The following is a 15,605-nucleotide window of genomic DNA, read 5'->3' as shown; positions in this document are numbered from 1 at the left end:
CTTAAAATAGAAAGTTGAAGCACTCTTCAAGTTTGAAGCAAGAGGAGGGAGGGCTGTTTCATAACAGGGCTTTTTACAGTGGCATCTCCCTGAACCACCACACCTTCTACTCAGCAGCATTGCAGGGGTATAAATCTTTGAGGAACTGCAACCTGCGTCACATATGCACACCCAGTACAGAGGCTGTCCCACCCAGTTGGTGGGCAAAGAGAGATGAGCTAAACAGAGACAATCCACGAGGCCTAAGGTCTCAAGGTCTAGGACGGTGTGTGAGTGTGTGTGAGTGTGTGTGAGTGTGTGTAGGTGTGTGTAAGTGTGTGGAGTGGTGCCGGAGGTGCAAAGATCACTGTACAGTACAGCATCAGGCAATCAATCATATTTCTGTGATACAAAATTGCACTGTGGCCCTGAGAAGCAAAAAGAAAAAATATATCTCCAGAAGAAGAGGTCAAGGTGACTTTGCATCCCTGCCTGTGCCGGTCCAATGCAATATTTACTTTTATAGATAAATCAAAAATAAGGTTTTTTTTTCTAAGCCCAGAAAACATATTCATATTATAAAACTGGAAGTCAACATGAAATCTTACAGGTTAACAGATTTTCTTTAGTAACTGTTTTTTCCTGCAGTGGCTGCATTATTTTAAGTGTGCAGCAGAAAGAGAACTTCCCACTTAGACTGAGTTGATCTGCTGATCATGCTGGAGAATAATAGCAAGTTATGACCATGTGCTCATGAACTATTTTGAACATTTGTGGATATTCTCTCTATCCTATTCCTGTCATTATTATTGAATCACATTGACTCATAATCATTTAAGTAATACTTCACCCACAAAATGATCATATGTATATTAATTACTTATCCTGTGTTACATTGAATTCATGAGTAAAAAGGTAAGTGCATGCATTTGAACTCAATGAACTCCACAACCAGAGTTCAAGTGCAAGTGCCTGCCTAGGTGCACTACTGGTAAGTAGAGGGGTTTTAAATTGTAATGTTTTTGAAAAAAAATGATGTGTTTGGGTAGCACTGAGCATATGACTAGATTAATGAGACTTGGATTATACTGCATGAGTTACTTGAGAGTATGTAAAGGTATGTTTTTATATATTTTTGCTGTTGTTAAACCCGGTGCCATTTTACTTCAATTTATCAAGAACTTTTTCCCATTTTTGGATTCTTCATTTATCGTGGAGACATGCGAGAAAACAAAGTTTTCTTCACAATTACAAACGATGATTTTGTGGTTAAAGTATACCTTTAATTAGTTGTGGAGGAAGTACTCAGATCTTTTACTTAAGTAAAAGTAGCAACATCACAGTATAAACTGTTTGTCCATACCCTACAATATACATAAATAACAAGGAATAACTTATCATGCAGCTTGAAAAGGTAGGACAAGCATGAAAACCAAATGCCGCAATGCCGGAAAAATAACAGATCAGTATCAAGTTATAATCTGAAAAAGTTTTTTGTTGTTTTAAAAGTTATTTTTCTTGTTTTAACAATTACTTTTCACATTATTACATCATAGAAGCGTATGAAATTATAACAAGAAACTTTATTGTTATAACAATATACTATTTGACTATAGTAAACATGATCATTTAGTGTTATAACATGAAACATTTCATGTTATAACTTGAAACTTAACTAACTTATTGTTTTAATGAGAAACTCATGATGAAATGAGGAACAGTGTGCAAAGAAGGATAAACTGTACAATAGAAATACTTGAATAAAGCAGGGACCTTAAAATTGTACCTAAGTACAGTACTTGAGTATGTGTACTAAGTTACTTTTCACAACTATCATTAATCCTTAGTTACATAGATTATGCACAAGAACAAAATATGATCGTTTCTAGGTTTCTGGGTGTTGCATGTAAAAAAAAAAAATACACTGAAATCATGTGCAGCCTCAGTAATGTCAAGTCTTTATTAATGTGGTGTCATACAGCAATACATAAGTAATAACAGTAAAGAGAATAGCATGTCAACTACATTCAATCCCTATGCGTTTGTAGTCATGGTAGCTCTAATTAACGCTAATAAAGAGATAATAATGATTACACACCCCACTGGACAGAATCATACACATCACACATATGGCCAGAAAAAAAGCTGCTGGTGTTTTAAGGCATTTCACATCCTACATTTATTTGTCCTATGGCTAATTCTTGATTGTTGGGTTTGTATTTGTGACATACTGTATGCTTGATGGGTTTATTTCCCATGAAGTGGTGTTGCATGTGCACTTAGAAAAGTTCGGCAGTGCAATAGTTGTAGTAGTGACATTTTTTTTTAATTCGGACATCAGTGAAACTCTTTTGGTTTACAGTGTTAAGATAAAGGCTTGACATTTGTAATCATGAACCATTCATTCATTGTTATAGCTGTATACTATAAAATTCTGCTTCTATTTTTAAGTTCTTGTACATTGGAGATTTTTCTTCTGCTTTAAATTCAATAAAACAAAATGTTCAACTTTCAGTTTTGCTGCGCCCAAAATAATTCCAGTTATGATAGGCCACTGTGTAGAGATACAGACATACTCACTACAGTACTAAGATACTTATCACAAGCCTCAAGTACAATAACAGGAACCCAATCCAGAACAGTCTGCCGTACAATCAGTAGTTTTTCTTTTTGTTTTCAGTGTGAGTGCAATTTGTCAGGGCGTGAGACGCCGTGACCAGCAGCAGGAGAAGAAAGATAACTGTGTTAAAGTTGGCAGTGCACAAAGCAGGAATAAAACAAGCTACAAGTCTCTCATACTGAGGGATTTCAAGTGGTGAGGTCGTACTACAACAGACATTTTTATCCAGTCATGGCCACAGTTATAAAGAGAGAGGTCAAGTTGTTTCAAACGCATCTGGCGGCTTCTGGCTGAATTTGTGATGGTATGTGTTGATGGTGTTGTTTCTTCTGGCTTTGTGATAGGGTATGGATTCTGGGGCTCAAATGTGCTTCAAGCATTTTCGATGGCACATGGGAAATGGTGTTGAATATGCAAACAACTCATCATCGCACCCAGATGGATCATGGAGAATCTTGTGCATTTGTGCTAAATCTAAATTTGCAATTCAGACTGTTTCAAGAGGGAAAATCACTCCTTTCTTGTAATTTTATCTGCATTTTTCCTCATTTACAGCATCTTTGCTTAACCTTTACTTTTCCCTGTATTCCTTATAGCACACTGTGCAAACTGCTTACTAATTTTGCCAGTTTTGACATTCCTATATAAAGAGGATTTTTACTTCTAATCTTCATAGCATCATCTCCTACCAAAGACACATCCTACAGTAAGAGTTATAGTCTCACATCTAGACTACAGGCAAGTGTTGTGCATGATGATGCTCAGCATGGTGGGTGAAAGGCATGAGCCAGCCTTTAAACTCTGAACAATGAAATCCCATCGAATGAGTGAAAAGGCCGATGGATTCCATGCAAGCATGACATCTACATACACCATGCAAATTATGCTCCATTAATACATTTGCTTTCTTGTTTGCTTTAAATCTCATTTAAATAGTAACGGGAATCCACTTTGAGGATTCAACGGGAAAGTTAAAAAGGGAGTCGGAAGAGAATGACTCTTCCATGCTGTTGTCATGCAGAGCTGATTGGATCACAGTCAAACCACTGATGCATTGTGCTAGGAGATGTTTTGGACATTTTTAGTAAAGAGACCTTAACTAAAGCCTCTGTTGTTTATTTTGGCTGGTTTCCTTCAACTGCAGACTGTGTGCTTCCTCACCAAACTGTCATACTAATATTTTTTTGTATTGTATAGGTGGACGCACACACATGCTTCCATTGGAATGTGTTGAGAGTAGCTCACAGCTTGTGGTGGTCGTGAATAACCAGAGTTATTATCTACCGTGTTTCACGTCACGTATCGATGTAACAATAGACCAAGTGTGAAAGACCAGTTGAATATTATATTTCAAAAGACCATACTCCTGTAAGAGATGCTACCTAGGTGCTTGCTATTGTTTGAAGCTGAGTGTGTGAGGAAGAATGAGAGAGCACTGATGCACTATGGATTTGTAAAGAGTAATGGTAACAGTAGAGTTATAATGGATTTCCTTTGGGGAACACACGTGGGGGACAAATGGGACAGGGAAGCACGTAAAACAAACATCTAGATCCCGCACTCTGCACACTTGCGGACATTTAATACACAATAATGCAGATAGAAACCATGATTTTACTGTGCTTATATCATCTTAGATCCCCGCAAGTGCTTAAGTGTAAAGGCCCAGGGTTTGTTTTCGCTTGGGAAATGAAGAGAGGTATGGGTTTGCAGGGTTAAGGGAAGCTTCAGGGGTCAAGCTTACAGCAGATTTTTAGTTTTTCTGATTGGTGGGAATCTCGCTGTTGTCTTTTGCTTCCATCTTCTTGGTGGTGATCACTGTCTCCTCGTAAACTTCACGCTGGGCCATCTTGCCTCCGGACTTGCTCTGCTGCTGCTGCTCCTCCTCCTTGCTCTTGGAGCCCTTGCCGGTGCTGGTGTAAATACGGGTCTGGTAGTTGTAACCTTGCCCGACATTTGCACTCACAGACGAGCCAGGGTAGGCGATCCCGGTTCCGATGCGGGTCTCCTCTCCCTCCAATAGTTTCCTGCAGAGAGGATGGTGGAGAGAGGGATAGAGATAACATAGAGGTAATGAGTGATGGTCAGGAAGATTTTAACAAGGTAGAGCTTGATTTGTCCCCCACTAAATGTCTGTATGTTGGTGTTTTTAAGCCTTTGAAACCTGGATGGACATAATTTTTTCCTGTGCTGCATTATGTCACCTTTCACATGTATTTAAACCTTTGAAACATGACCTATAAGGTTTAATTCTCTTCAAAAATATGGGAAAAGGCATCGAGCAAATTACAAGAGATTGGCAAAAAGTGACTTAAAAACAACCTGAAAATAAATGTTAAAAAGGAGAGAAAGAGAGTGAGAAAATTATTTTTAAAAAGTGAAAATGTTCAGAGACTACATTTATGATTGTTCTTAATAGATATATATTTTTGTTTTTTGGGTTTTTTTTACAGGTCATTTACTTGTTTGTCTTTATGTTTTTACTTTCCCTTTTTCTTTTAATTTCAGGTGATTTTTTGAAACTTTCTACTTATTTGATGCTAATTTTGGGGTCATTTCTTGTTAAGTTGCTCATTTCCTCCCTCCCATGTTTTTGAGAGGATCAAGCCAGTTTGTTCAGGTTTCAAAGGGTTAAATTCCATTTAATAGAAGTGATCATAAGTTATAATGTGTGGTTTTTAGGAGAGGTTCAGGCACATTTGCATTGAGCCATTTTTTGTATTTAAAATGCCTTTTTTTGTTTAGGGCATATCAAAGTTAAAAGATTAAAAAAGGAGAACATCTACCAGTTTCAACCCACACTGGGTCACTCTCAGGGCGTGATGGGAAAAAGAAGTCCTTTTAGTCTTTGCGCCTACCTGTAAGCTGCAATTTCAATATCCAGTGCCATCTTGACATTCAGCAGATCCTGGTACTCCCTCAGGTGACGAGCCATCTCGCTCTTAGTGGCCCTCAGCTCATTCTCCAGTTCTACCATGTTGTCCTAAAAAGGACAATCAAACAAAATCAAAAAAATTAGGACAGTGTTCTTTCTTTAAAAAAAAAAAAGTCATAAAATAAAAGTCCGTATTTTTTGCAGGGGGAGACTCACAGTGCCCAGACAAAGACCTACATCCGATTACTAATCTGCACACTGTGTAGCTGGGATTTCGAGTCCTTTAGGAGCAAAACGGGTTGAAAAGGGTTGAAATGTTTGTCCTAAAAAACATACTCTCAGCTGGCAGTGCTTAATCCATTTACAGTTTATACAAAGTCAGTGGGCGTTGTCAGATGCAGCTGCGGAGCGCGCTGTCCCGGGGGAATGAGTTTCAGCACCACGGACAGAGCTCAGCTGCTCCCCTCATCATTATTACTCAAAAACACCACACAGTGTATTCACTTCAAATGTGAACAAACTTTTATGAGACTGAGAGAAAAAAAAAAGATTATGTACACTAATGTTGATACCGGTTAAAAGATATTAAAAAGGTGTTTACCTGGTAGTTTCCAATCTCCACACTGTGCCTCTCCTCCATCTCCCGGAGCTGCTTTTCCAGAGACTCGTTGGTTCCCCTCAGACTCTCAATCTCGATGGTCTTGGACTGCAGCTGCCTCCTGAACTCGTTAAGTTCCTCCCTGCTGGCACGGATGGCGTCATTACTACGGCTGGCCTGCTCGGACAAGTCGGCGAACTTGGTCTTGTACCACTCTTCTGCGGACTGCAGGTTCTTGGAAGCCATGGACTCATACTGGCCTCGGATCTCTTTGAGGGCGGAGGTGAGGTCTGGCTTGGACACCTCCATCTCCACAGACACCTGGGCAGCTTGGATCATATCCGTCAGCTCGGCCACCTCCTCCTCGTGCACCTTCCTGAGGAAGTTGATCTCATCCAGGAGGGATTCCACCTTCTTTTCCAGGTCCAGGCGCACCATGGTGGCATCATCCACATCCTTCCTAAAAGCCTTGAGGGCGGCCTCCGCGTCCTCCCGGGCACGGAACTCCTCTTCGTATTTGGCCCTGAGCTTCTGCAGGTCGTCATCGATACAATCCCTCTCGATGATGAGCTGGGACTTCTCCCCGTTCAGCTCCTCGAGCTGGGAGCGCAGCTCGCGGATCTCTTGTTGGTAAAGGTCGGCCAGGCGGGACGGCTCGGTCTGCCGCGCGCGCAGGGCGGTCAACTCCGTCTCCAGCACTTTGTTATGCTGCTCCAAGTTGCGCACTTTATCGATGAACATCGCAAAGCGGTCATTGAGACCCTGCATTTGCTCCTTCTCATTGGTGCGGATGATTTTGAACTCGTTGTTGAGGACGGTGCTCTGTGTCAGGTCGAAGGTCTCCAGCGGCATGGACGAGAATGAGCGGCCGGACTTTCTGCTGAAGGAGCCCAGGGATGAGACGTTGACCCGGGATACAGAGGAGGACCGGTAGCCTGACCGGGAGGAAGGCATGTTCATCCCTGGCCGCGATGGAGAGGATGAATAACGGGGAGAATCCCCGAAAATCTTCCGGTAGGATGAGGAGGAATAGACTTCAGATCCGTAGCTCATCGTGGCGTGTTTGGAACAGAGCAGAGCAGTGGGCGCGTCCCCTTTATATAGGGGGACCGACCCAATCACTCATTAATGCCCGAGGGGAACATCCCGTTTCAGTCGTTCCACATGCGTCAGATAGCCCAATAAATATGGAATTTAACGCTGAATATAATGCTAGAGGTATATTTTCTTACTGTGATTATAATTAATCTACAGTAATCCGGGTTTTGGGTCCAGATGTGCTCATTTTAACTGCACTTTGTATGGAGCAGATGGACCTGTCCTTTTTGGCGCAGTGGTGCGTCAGTGTTTGATCGCTTGTTGCACATATATATACACAATAATACAATTACAAAATAATATCGACATTTTTTCTTTTGTTTTTGGTATTAAGGTATAGAAAAAAAACACCTCGAGATGCCTATAAACTTTATAGAAGATTTCCGCCCTAAATCCAAATGCACACTGTGATTTCAGGCAGAATGATGATGATGATGCACTTTACTGCAAAACTTTTAGCTGTTGTGCGTAGTTGCAACATTGCTGTAAACCCCCTCTACACCTGCAGTTTCTTTTGATAACATATGAATTGAACACTGTAATTCCCCACGTGTCCAGAAAAGCGATTGAATGAATATAAGAAGTTTTTTCGAGCCTCTTTTTCTCAAACATCTGAAGTGAGAGTGAAGCCTATGTGGATAAATTACGTTATTCTGAGAAATAGTCTTTGTGAGTGGCACTCAGAATTTTTAGATCTGTGCACCTGCTGACCGACATCACAGTAAATGAGGATTCTTATGTTCTGGATGGTCTTGAAGCTGGTCTTTAAGAGTTTAGAGTTAAAACTTAAAGAAGAACAAGTTTAAAACGTTAATTTATAAGTCACTGTTTAATAAAACATAAAAAAGTGATTTAATGGTGTGTTTTGTTTAGTATACGTTCAGATTTGCTCAATAGCACCTGAAATTTGCATTACACTGACAGGCCTTTGCTGCCCTCTGTTGTCAATTTGCGCCTCATTGCAAGCAACCAGCTGCAACAGTCACAAGGGCGGATTATAGAACAGCAGTAGGCCTGTGGGCAAAGATGTGCCAAGACACACAGACTATGTGGTAGTTATGTGTCTCTTTTTAGACACAAGGCCGGGGGGGACTTGACAATTCGGGCCTTGGGCGTTTGCCTGGTAAGCCTGTTCAGTAATCCATCAGTGACTTGTATTATTATATCAGTATCTAATAATGTCACATAGGCTATAATAACATATTAAACTAAGGGGCATTTGCCTGCAGAACAAGTACTTTTATGTCTGATACTTTTGATAATTTAAGTACATAACAGTTATAGGCTAATACTTTTATGAAGTGAATGCAGGACTTGTATGGACTATTTTTCCACTGTTGAATTGCAACTTTTACTTATGTAAATTATATGGGTTTTTTTTCACCAAAAATGATTCAGATTTAACACTTTTGTAATCATCAACATTTTGATTAGTAACTCCAATTTAATTACATATTTCCCCTGTAACTGTAGCTTATTACAATAACAATACCAATTTAATTTGTGAATTAATTACATGTAGACCTAACTAGTTATATATAACTAGTTACTCACCAACACTGATTCAAGAATTTTATTGTATAATGAAATCGCAACTACGCCATCCTCAGAGGTGCTATCCAACTTTATAAAAATTTAAATAAGGACGCAACTGTAAGTAATGATAATTAATGGCCATTAAAAATCTAAAACTCAAGATACAACTACAAGAGCAATATTGTACAAAATATTTACTGTACTAAATATAAATATATAGATAAAAATGCAATGAGTGTGCAAACATCAGCAGCAAAGGACAGTAAGGGTGCAGTAGGCAGGTATGAATTCAGTGGACTGATATAAAATGAATATGAATATTGCACATGGTGGCCATTTTTCATTTTTGACTGAAGAGCAGTGGTTGTTGTTGGTTTAATGAATTCATGTCAAAGCACATATGGGTTTTGCCCCAAATTACATTTCTGAAATGATGACCCCTTATGATACGTGTAGCCTCAGATCTTTAGGTGGGGACCTCCTGGTTGTACCAAAGTCGAGGCTTAAATCTAAAGGTGCTTTTGCTATGAGTGGCCCCTCAACTTTGAAACAACTTGCCTGGAGAGATTAGGCTTGCAGAACCAGTGACAGCTTTTAAATCACTTCTTAGAACTCACTTTTACAGACTTGCTTTTTTGTAATGTCACCTTTATTTATTTAGTTATTTATTTATTCTCTTTCTTTCTCTATTCATTCATTTTGCTGCTCTTACTCTATTTATCTATTCCTTCTCCTTCTGATGTGTTGTTCTTACCATCTTATCATGTTTTAGATGTATGTATTTGTTCATCTATCTCTTATTTATCTGTTTTTATCTTCTAATCTTTGTTTTATCCCCACTGATGTGACGTCATTACCTTATATTATTTCTTATATTAATCTTATCATCTTTTATTGCGTTTATTCAGATATGCTCTAAAATTTTATTCACTTAGTATTTCAACTGCCTTTGGAGATCTGGCTGTTTTATGCCTTTTATTCCTTTTATTAGCTTTGTTGTATAAGACCTTTTTCTTGACCTTTTATATAGACTTCATTATTATTATTTTTGCACTTGGTGGCCATTCTTCAGTCTTGTTTGACCAAAGAACACTGTTTGTTGTTTGGGTTGAATAAATTCATGTCATTCATGTAACAGTATATCAGCTTGAGTAGTCTTTTTACAAATCTGCTGGGCCTCTAAAAGCTAATTAATTCTTGCAACATGACAATCAAGGTGTCACTCTGTACCTTGTTGCGATCAAGCGATAACCGTTGTGTCACGTGTGTGTGCCACGACGACAGATGCTCCCGCCTCCTCGTGACTGACAGCAGATAAGCCCCGCCCCCAGTAGGGGCTCATAACAACAGCTGGTGAAACAGAGAGAGACAGCAGAGAGCAGCCACAGCAGTAAGGCACTCATCCGCTGCCTGGCTTTACAGTGAAGAAGACAGCAAGAAGAAAACACAGCGACGAATTTTCCTCCGACTTTTGCACAGCTCAAGGCGCATGCTCAGACTAACTGACGGTGCAGTTGTTTTATTCAGGAACTCAGAGGTGAGTACAGTAACGTCAGCCACGGCTATAAACGCAGTGAAATCTGCCCCGACACTTTGTGTGGCTTTTGTTTTTGCATCAAAGCCAGCTAACGCGTTAGCTCTCCCCGAGTCACTTTTAGCTTGTCTTCTCTGCAATGTCAGATAAAAAAACAACAGCAGGACGAGTGGACTGTTAGCTTAGCTCTTCACAGTTCAGCAAATAGCGGTTGTTTGGTTCCTTTACCTCGCGAACAAGGGTTTTCTTTGCCGTTAGCTTGTAAAGACACTTTTACAGTAGCTCAAGCTAACGTCTCGGCGTTTACCGTCGGTTTTTCTGAGTATAAACCCAGCCAAAGACAATGTTTAAACATGTATGACATCCTTTAATGAGTGACAGTTAATGTTACGTGATCGAGTTCAACGTCGACTCCTCTCTCTCAAGACTGACCTGAGGTAAAAAAGCTTGTTACAAGTTATGTTTTGCATTTTTTCCACTAACTGTTTGCAGTGCAGTTGTGCAGGTTTGCGTTTTTGCTTGGCTGTGAATCTCTCCAAGCCACAGCTCCCCTCAGACCCCAGTGGACCAGTTCATACAGTGGGCCAAGGTGTCATAAAAGCATTAGCTAAAATAATAAACATGCACCAGAATGGCTTAAAATGGGTTTAGAGGCTTTATTATACTTTACTATATGATGTCGTCTATCATGTCGTATATTGCTGTATTATAATTGACCATTCTATGTTAGAGCTCCAACGATTAATCGGCAAGTTGTCAGCCATTTAGTTGAATCGCCAACTCTTTAAGACAAAAAAAAAACAACCTACAAACTCTCTGATTCAAGCTTGTTAAATGTGAATACTCTCTGGTTTCTTCATTTTTCTATCACAATGAATACATTATCTTTGAATTGTGGGCAAAGCAAAACATTTAAGGGTAACACTGATCGACATGTTTCACAAATTTCTGACGATTTACAGACCAAATAACCAATTCATTAATCAATGAAAGATGATATGACAATACAAATTATCGTTAGTTACAGCGCTGTAGGTTACATTGTTGCATTACTGTATGCTTAGCTTTGCAATATAATGATAGTATATGATCTGGTGATTTGAAACTAGACTATCGTCTTAGATTTTGGATATATCAAAAGAGCTGTCTTGATCTGATTTTAAAGGCTGCTTTGCCATAAAGTTACTTTTCTGAACTTTCTGATATTTACATTCTTTTCTAGCTGTTTTATGTGTCTTTACCCACTTACTGATTATATTCATGCATTAATGATTAATTATCAAAAATCTCATTATGTAAATCATTTTTTCAATGCTCCATTATTCAACCTTATGCTATATTGATATAGAGGTATTTGGTAATATATAAAATCATGATGTTTGATTTTCTTCAGCCATTATATCATATATATTTTATTATACAATGCTATATCACATATTACATTGACTCTTGCATTACTTGCTTGACTAACAGTAAGTACCATTACTAAATCATTAGCCTTGGGGGTATTCCAAAAAGGAGGTTCAACAAACTGTGCCTAACCCTGAACTCTGAGCTGACTTACTCCGAGATGGGAAACTCTCAGTATTCGCTTCCAGAATAGCTGATCTAAATTAGTTCAATAAACTCTGAGTATGTTCACCCTGAGTTCAGCGCGTGCACGACCTCAACAAAAAGCCATCATCAATGGAACCCCGATACCTCAATTCACCATGGCAACTGTTGAAATAAAGAAACCAGGCTACTTTACCCAACTGGAGCTAGAGGTCCTCATGCTGCCTACGGCGAATATGAGCCCAAATTTAGAAAGAAAAGTAACACCGCTGCAGCAGCTAAGGAGAGAAAAGTGGCATGGGAGAAAATCACTGCCCGTGTCAATGTGTAGGCCTAAGTCTGAATGCACTTGTCCACTGACTGAACATTAACAACACTTTATTAAAATAGTAGCATACAGGTGAAAAAGTGGTGGATTGAATACATTTTGATTTTCATTTAGTTGCAATCCCACAGGGGGATAAAACACTTGGAAGCAACTGAAAATAAAATATAAAAACGTCATTCAGAAGGCTAAGGCGTATTTTGCTAGGCAGTGATTGTAGGCGGACTTTACTTTGGTTTTATTCATATTTGACATTAAACAAAGTGAATATTAATGCAGTGGCTATTTCAACATGTAGTCATTTAAACCCCAAACAGAATGCTGTTTTAATGCATATATGTCCTCTCGCCTAATATCCTGCTGAGTAAAGTAATATTTGATATTGATATAAAGCACAGACCGTGAACTCAATATTAATTTTGTTTATGGGACTGACTATTATGAATTATGGTGCGTATGTGGGGAATATACAAATATATATTTGATTATTGATTTTGTTTACTGTCTTTTATTGTATGGTGGTATTTTAGTTTTTTGGATGCTTTATAAAATTTAATTTATCATTGGAGTTTTGTTTTATTTTATTTTTTGAAATATCTTAATTTTATATTTTATTTTTTAAATTCTATTTATTTTATCCATATTGGAGTCATTGATTTGTAGATTAAAATCTCGGTGATGTGAATATGAAAACTCAATAAAATACTATTTATAAAAATACAGTATGAATGAACAGAAAGGCAGTGTGTGAGAGTGAATATGTACAGCCAGATAATGTTATTAAGATGAATGATTGAATGTAATGAAAAACTGTGTATTCATGGGAATGAGAGCAAATCCTATCTAGCTCTGAAAATCCTCTCCCGACGTAAGGCACTGCGTAATAATTATGCTTCGATATCTATCAGATTGCAAAAATATGGACTATCCGTGTCTGTCAGTTTGCTTCAGGTGGGAGGAGACAGGTAAAAAAACCTGCCAGCGAGCAGGTTATGTTCACAGAGTCAGTTACCATGGTGATTGACTCAGAGTTTGACTTAACTCTCTTTCTGGAACGGATAACACAGAGTTTCCCTCATCATCAGGGTTAACACACTCAGAGTTGTCACATAACCTGCTTTCCGGAATACCCCCCGGTGTACTGATTACATCGACTTGATGACCTTGCTGCTTTTAATCACACCGCTGTCGCTTAACCATATCATTTTGTCACCAAATGCTTTTATTTAGTTTCTGTTTTTATTCTATGCTGATTTAATTTATCTACCTTTTATTATGTATTTATGTTACTTCCTCGATTGATTTCTGTCCTTGTTCTGCCGCAAAGACCAAATTTCTCTGCTGGGAATCAATAAAGTTTTATCTTATCTTACAGAACATTAGAGCTCTGAATGTAAAGAAAACAAACAAACATGGTAAAGCTTTGTATTTGCTCTCCTGTAAAGCTGCAAAGTCAATATTGACAATGTTTTGGACTCTCTAACGCAGTGTTTGTTGACATTTCACCTCTGCCTCAACATGCAAGTCTCATTTGCATTTGTGCTGGCACCAACAACAAGAAAGCTGACCCTGCCTTTCCTTCCTGTAGCACAGTGACAGTCAGAGAGCGATAGTGTCAGGATGGTAGGAAAAAACTAACAACTCTGGGCATAAAGGCAAGAGTAGGCCTGCATTCCCCATCACCTTATTTCAACTCAGTCTGCTCATCATGGCTTTATTCTTTGACTTTGCGTCATGAGTGAGACAGGATTTCTTTTTGCCAGGCAGTACTACCATTACACAATACATTAGACAGACTAGGTTGGATCTCAGTTTTGCTTTCTCAAATTTCTCCTAAATGAAGATAAGATGACACAAACCTTTATTGATCCCCAAAGAGGAAATTCTATTGTTATACTAGAACAAAGACAGCAGCAGTATAGATAAAAAGAGAAAGTAAAAGAACAAGTAATACGAGGTATTAAAAAAAGTAAACTCAAAAAAGAATATAATAAAATAAAAAATAGAAAAACTATACAAGAACATATGAAGATCAACATTGCAAAGTGAAGTGACTGTTATGATTAAAGTGACAATAGCAGCAGAGCCAGCAAGTCTCCGTCAACGGTGTACACCAGACTGATGATATGATTAATCCAATAATGTCATGGTGTAAGGTGAAAGGTAATAATATAGTATAACATCATTTATAGTGCAGCAATAAAACGTAAGAGTATAGACCAGAGTATCAAATATAACAGTAAAAATGGGTATAATACAGTGAGTGTAATATAATAAGTGTAGTATAACACAATATACGTACTTTACAGTACAATGTATAACAGAATATCAGTATATCAACATACAGTAAATTGCAAGGTTTTTAGGTATACAATCCAGCAGTCAAAAATTAACCCAGTGACCTCACTAGTCTGATCTCTTATGTAGTGTGTACTATTTTAGGACTTTTAGGATCTTTTGTGTTGTTATTGACTAGACAGTTAATATCGCATTACTGTCAATGTTGAGCACAATACGGACATATTGAAACAATAGGTGTAACTTCTTCAGACTTATTCAACAGTCGTGGTTTGTAATGGGTTTGTTGTCCAGTTAATCTTGTTCCCTCAGTACAAGCCATCACTACCGCTGTTAAAAGTGACCTGAATGAGATCACACTATTTTAACTGCTGTGTTTTTTGATTGTTGCTTTTCTTCTCCACAGACACTGAACGGTTTTAAAGATGACCACTTCATGGAGTGACAGACTGCAGAACTATGCAGACTTGCCTGCCAACATGGATGGGGTGACAATGAAAAAATACAGAAGAGAGCCATACCACAGGTAAGAAATGTGTGGAGGTGCAGGGTGCATTTTTGGTGATATAAAACTACATCCAGTTGGGATACCTGAATGTTTCATGACATTAATTGAGCAGACAGACAGGATTATTCAACCTTCTTTTGTGAGGTACACATACATTTCAGTGAAATGCAACTACTGGGGTGGGCAAAATAACAGAAACACCAAGACAAAGTCAACTCATACAACTGCATTGCACTTGAAAAAAAAATGTCATAACAGGAAACTTATGTATTTGTGTAATGGTTATCTATTCAGACTCGGAACAAAATAGTTGCTCAAAGTCTAGCTTTAATGATTCACAAGTAATCCATTTAGAAATATACAAAGGCCATAAATCCACAAAATGTTTATTTCCATCCGTTCTATTCAAGTTATGGATTTTTATTGGTATGAGTATCCTGAGGGTTTAATTAATAATCAGTAACCCTCAAGAAAAAGGGGCCTTCTTTGGGCAACATTAATAAACTTATTTTTAGAATCATATCGTTATTAATGTCCTGGTGGAGTCAGGTGCACTGCTCTCTATAGCTTTCCTGATCACTGACTAACCATCACTGAGCAAATAGAGAAATGGAAAGAGGATTTCCCTATTTTGACTTCCTATAGAACTACCCAAAAAGTGTCACAATATGTGAAATTTG

At 38.4% G+C, this 15,605-nt stretch overlaps 2 protein-coding genes across 3 annotated transcripts in view; one reads left to right on the top strand and one right to left on the bottom strand.

Moving 5' to 3' along the window:
• Positions 1 to 1,914: 1,914 nt before the first annotated feature.
• Positions 1,915 to 7,149, bottom strand: inab (internexin neuronal intermediate filament protein, alpha b). Its single transcript, XM_042484632.2, has 3 exons — positions 6,076 to 7,149; positions 5,458 to 5,582; positions 1,915 to 4,626 (listed from the first exon to the last, which is right to left on the bottom strand). The coding sequence occupies exons 1-3, from the start codon at positions 7,123 to 7,125 to the stop codon at positions 4,353 to 4,355; spliced, it is 1,449 nt and encodes a 482-aa protein (XP_042340566.2). The 5' UTR covers positions 7,126 to 7,149; the 3' UTR covers positions 1,915 to 4,352.
• Positions 7,150 to 10,054: 2,905 nt separating this feature from the next.
• The window catches only part of nt5c2b (5'-nucleotidase, cytosolic IIb), a 31,557-nt gene continuing 26,006 nt past the window's right edge, over positions 10,055 to 15,605 (top strand). The window contains exons 1-2 of one of the 2 annotated variants that reach the window (XM_042484628.2): positions 10,055 to 10,243; positions 14,824 to 14,943. In XM_042484628.2, coding sequence (XP_042340562.1) covers positions 14,843 to 14,943 — 101 coding nt within the window. In that variant the 5' untranslated portion in view covers positions 10,055 to 10,243; positions 14,824 to 14,842. Of the gene's footprint in view, positions 10,244 to 10,336; positions 10,678 to 14,823; positions 14,944 to 15,605 lie in introns of those variants that run through there. The other variant, XM_042484629.2, reaches the window with a different exon arrangement.

The sequence above is a fragment of the Plectropomus leopardus genome, chromosome 3, assembly GCF_026936395.1.
Source record: "Plectropomus leopardus strain MGB_pleo_1.0 chromosome 3, ASM2693639v1, whole genome shotgun sequence".
In the NCBI taxonomy this organism is placed as follows: domain Eukaryota; kingdom Metazoa; phylum Chordata; class Actinopteri; order Perciformes; family Serranidae; genus Plectropomus; species Plectropomus leopardus.
This window is presented reverse-complemented; position numbering and strand designations above follow the sequence as displayed.

Excerpts from the sequence above, each read along its gene's own strand:
- inab (XM_042484632.2), bottom strand. The coding sequence starts at position 7,125 with ATGAGCTACGGATCTGAAGTCTATTCCTCCTCATCCTACCGGAAGATT. Across the intron at positions 5,583-6,075 it reads TGGAGATTGGAAACTACCAG|GACAACATGGTAGAACTGGA; the intron begins GTAAACACCTTT and ends TGTCCTTTTTAG. Across the intron at positions 4,627-5,457 it reads ATTGAAATTGCAGCTTACAG|GAAACTATTGGAGGGAGAGG; the intron begins GTAGGCGCAAAG and ends TCCTCTCTGCAG.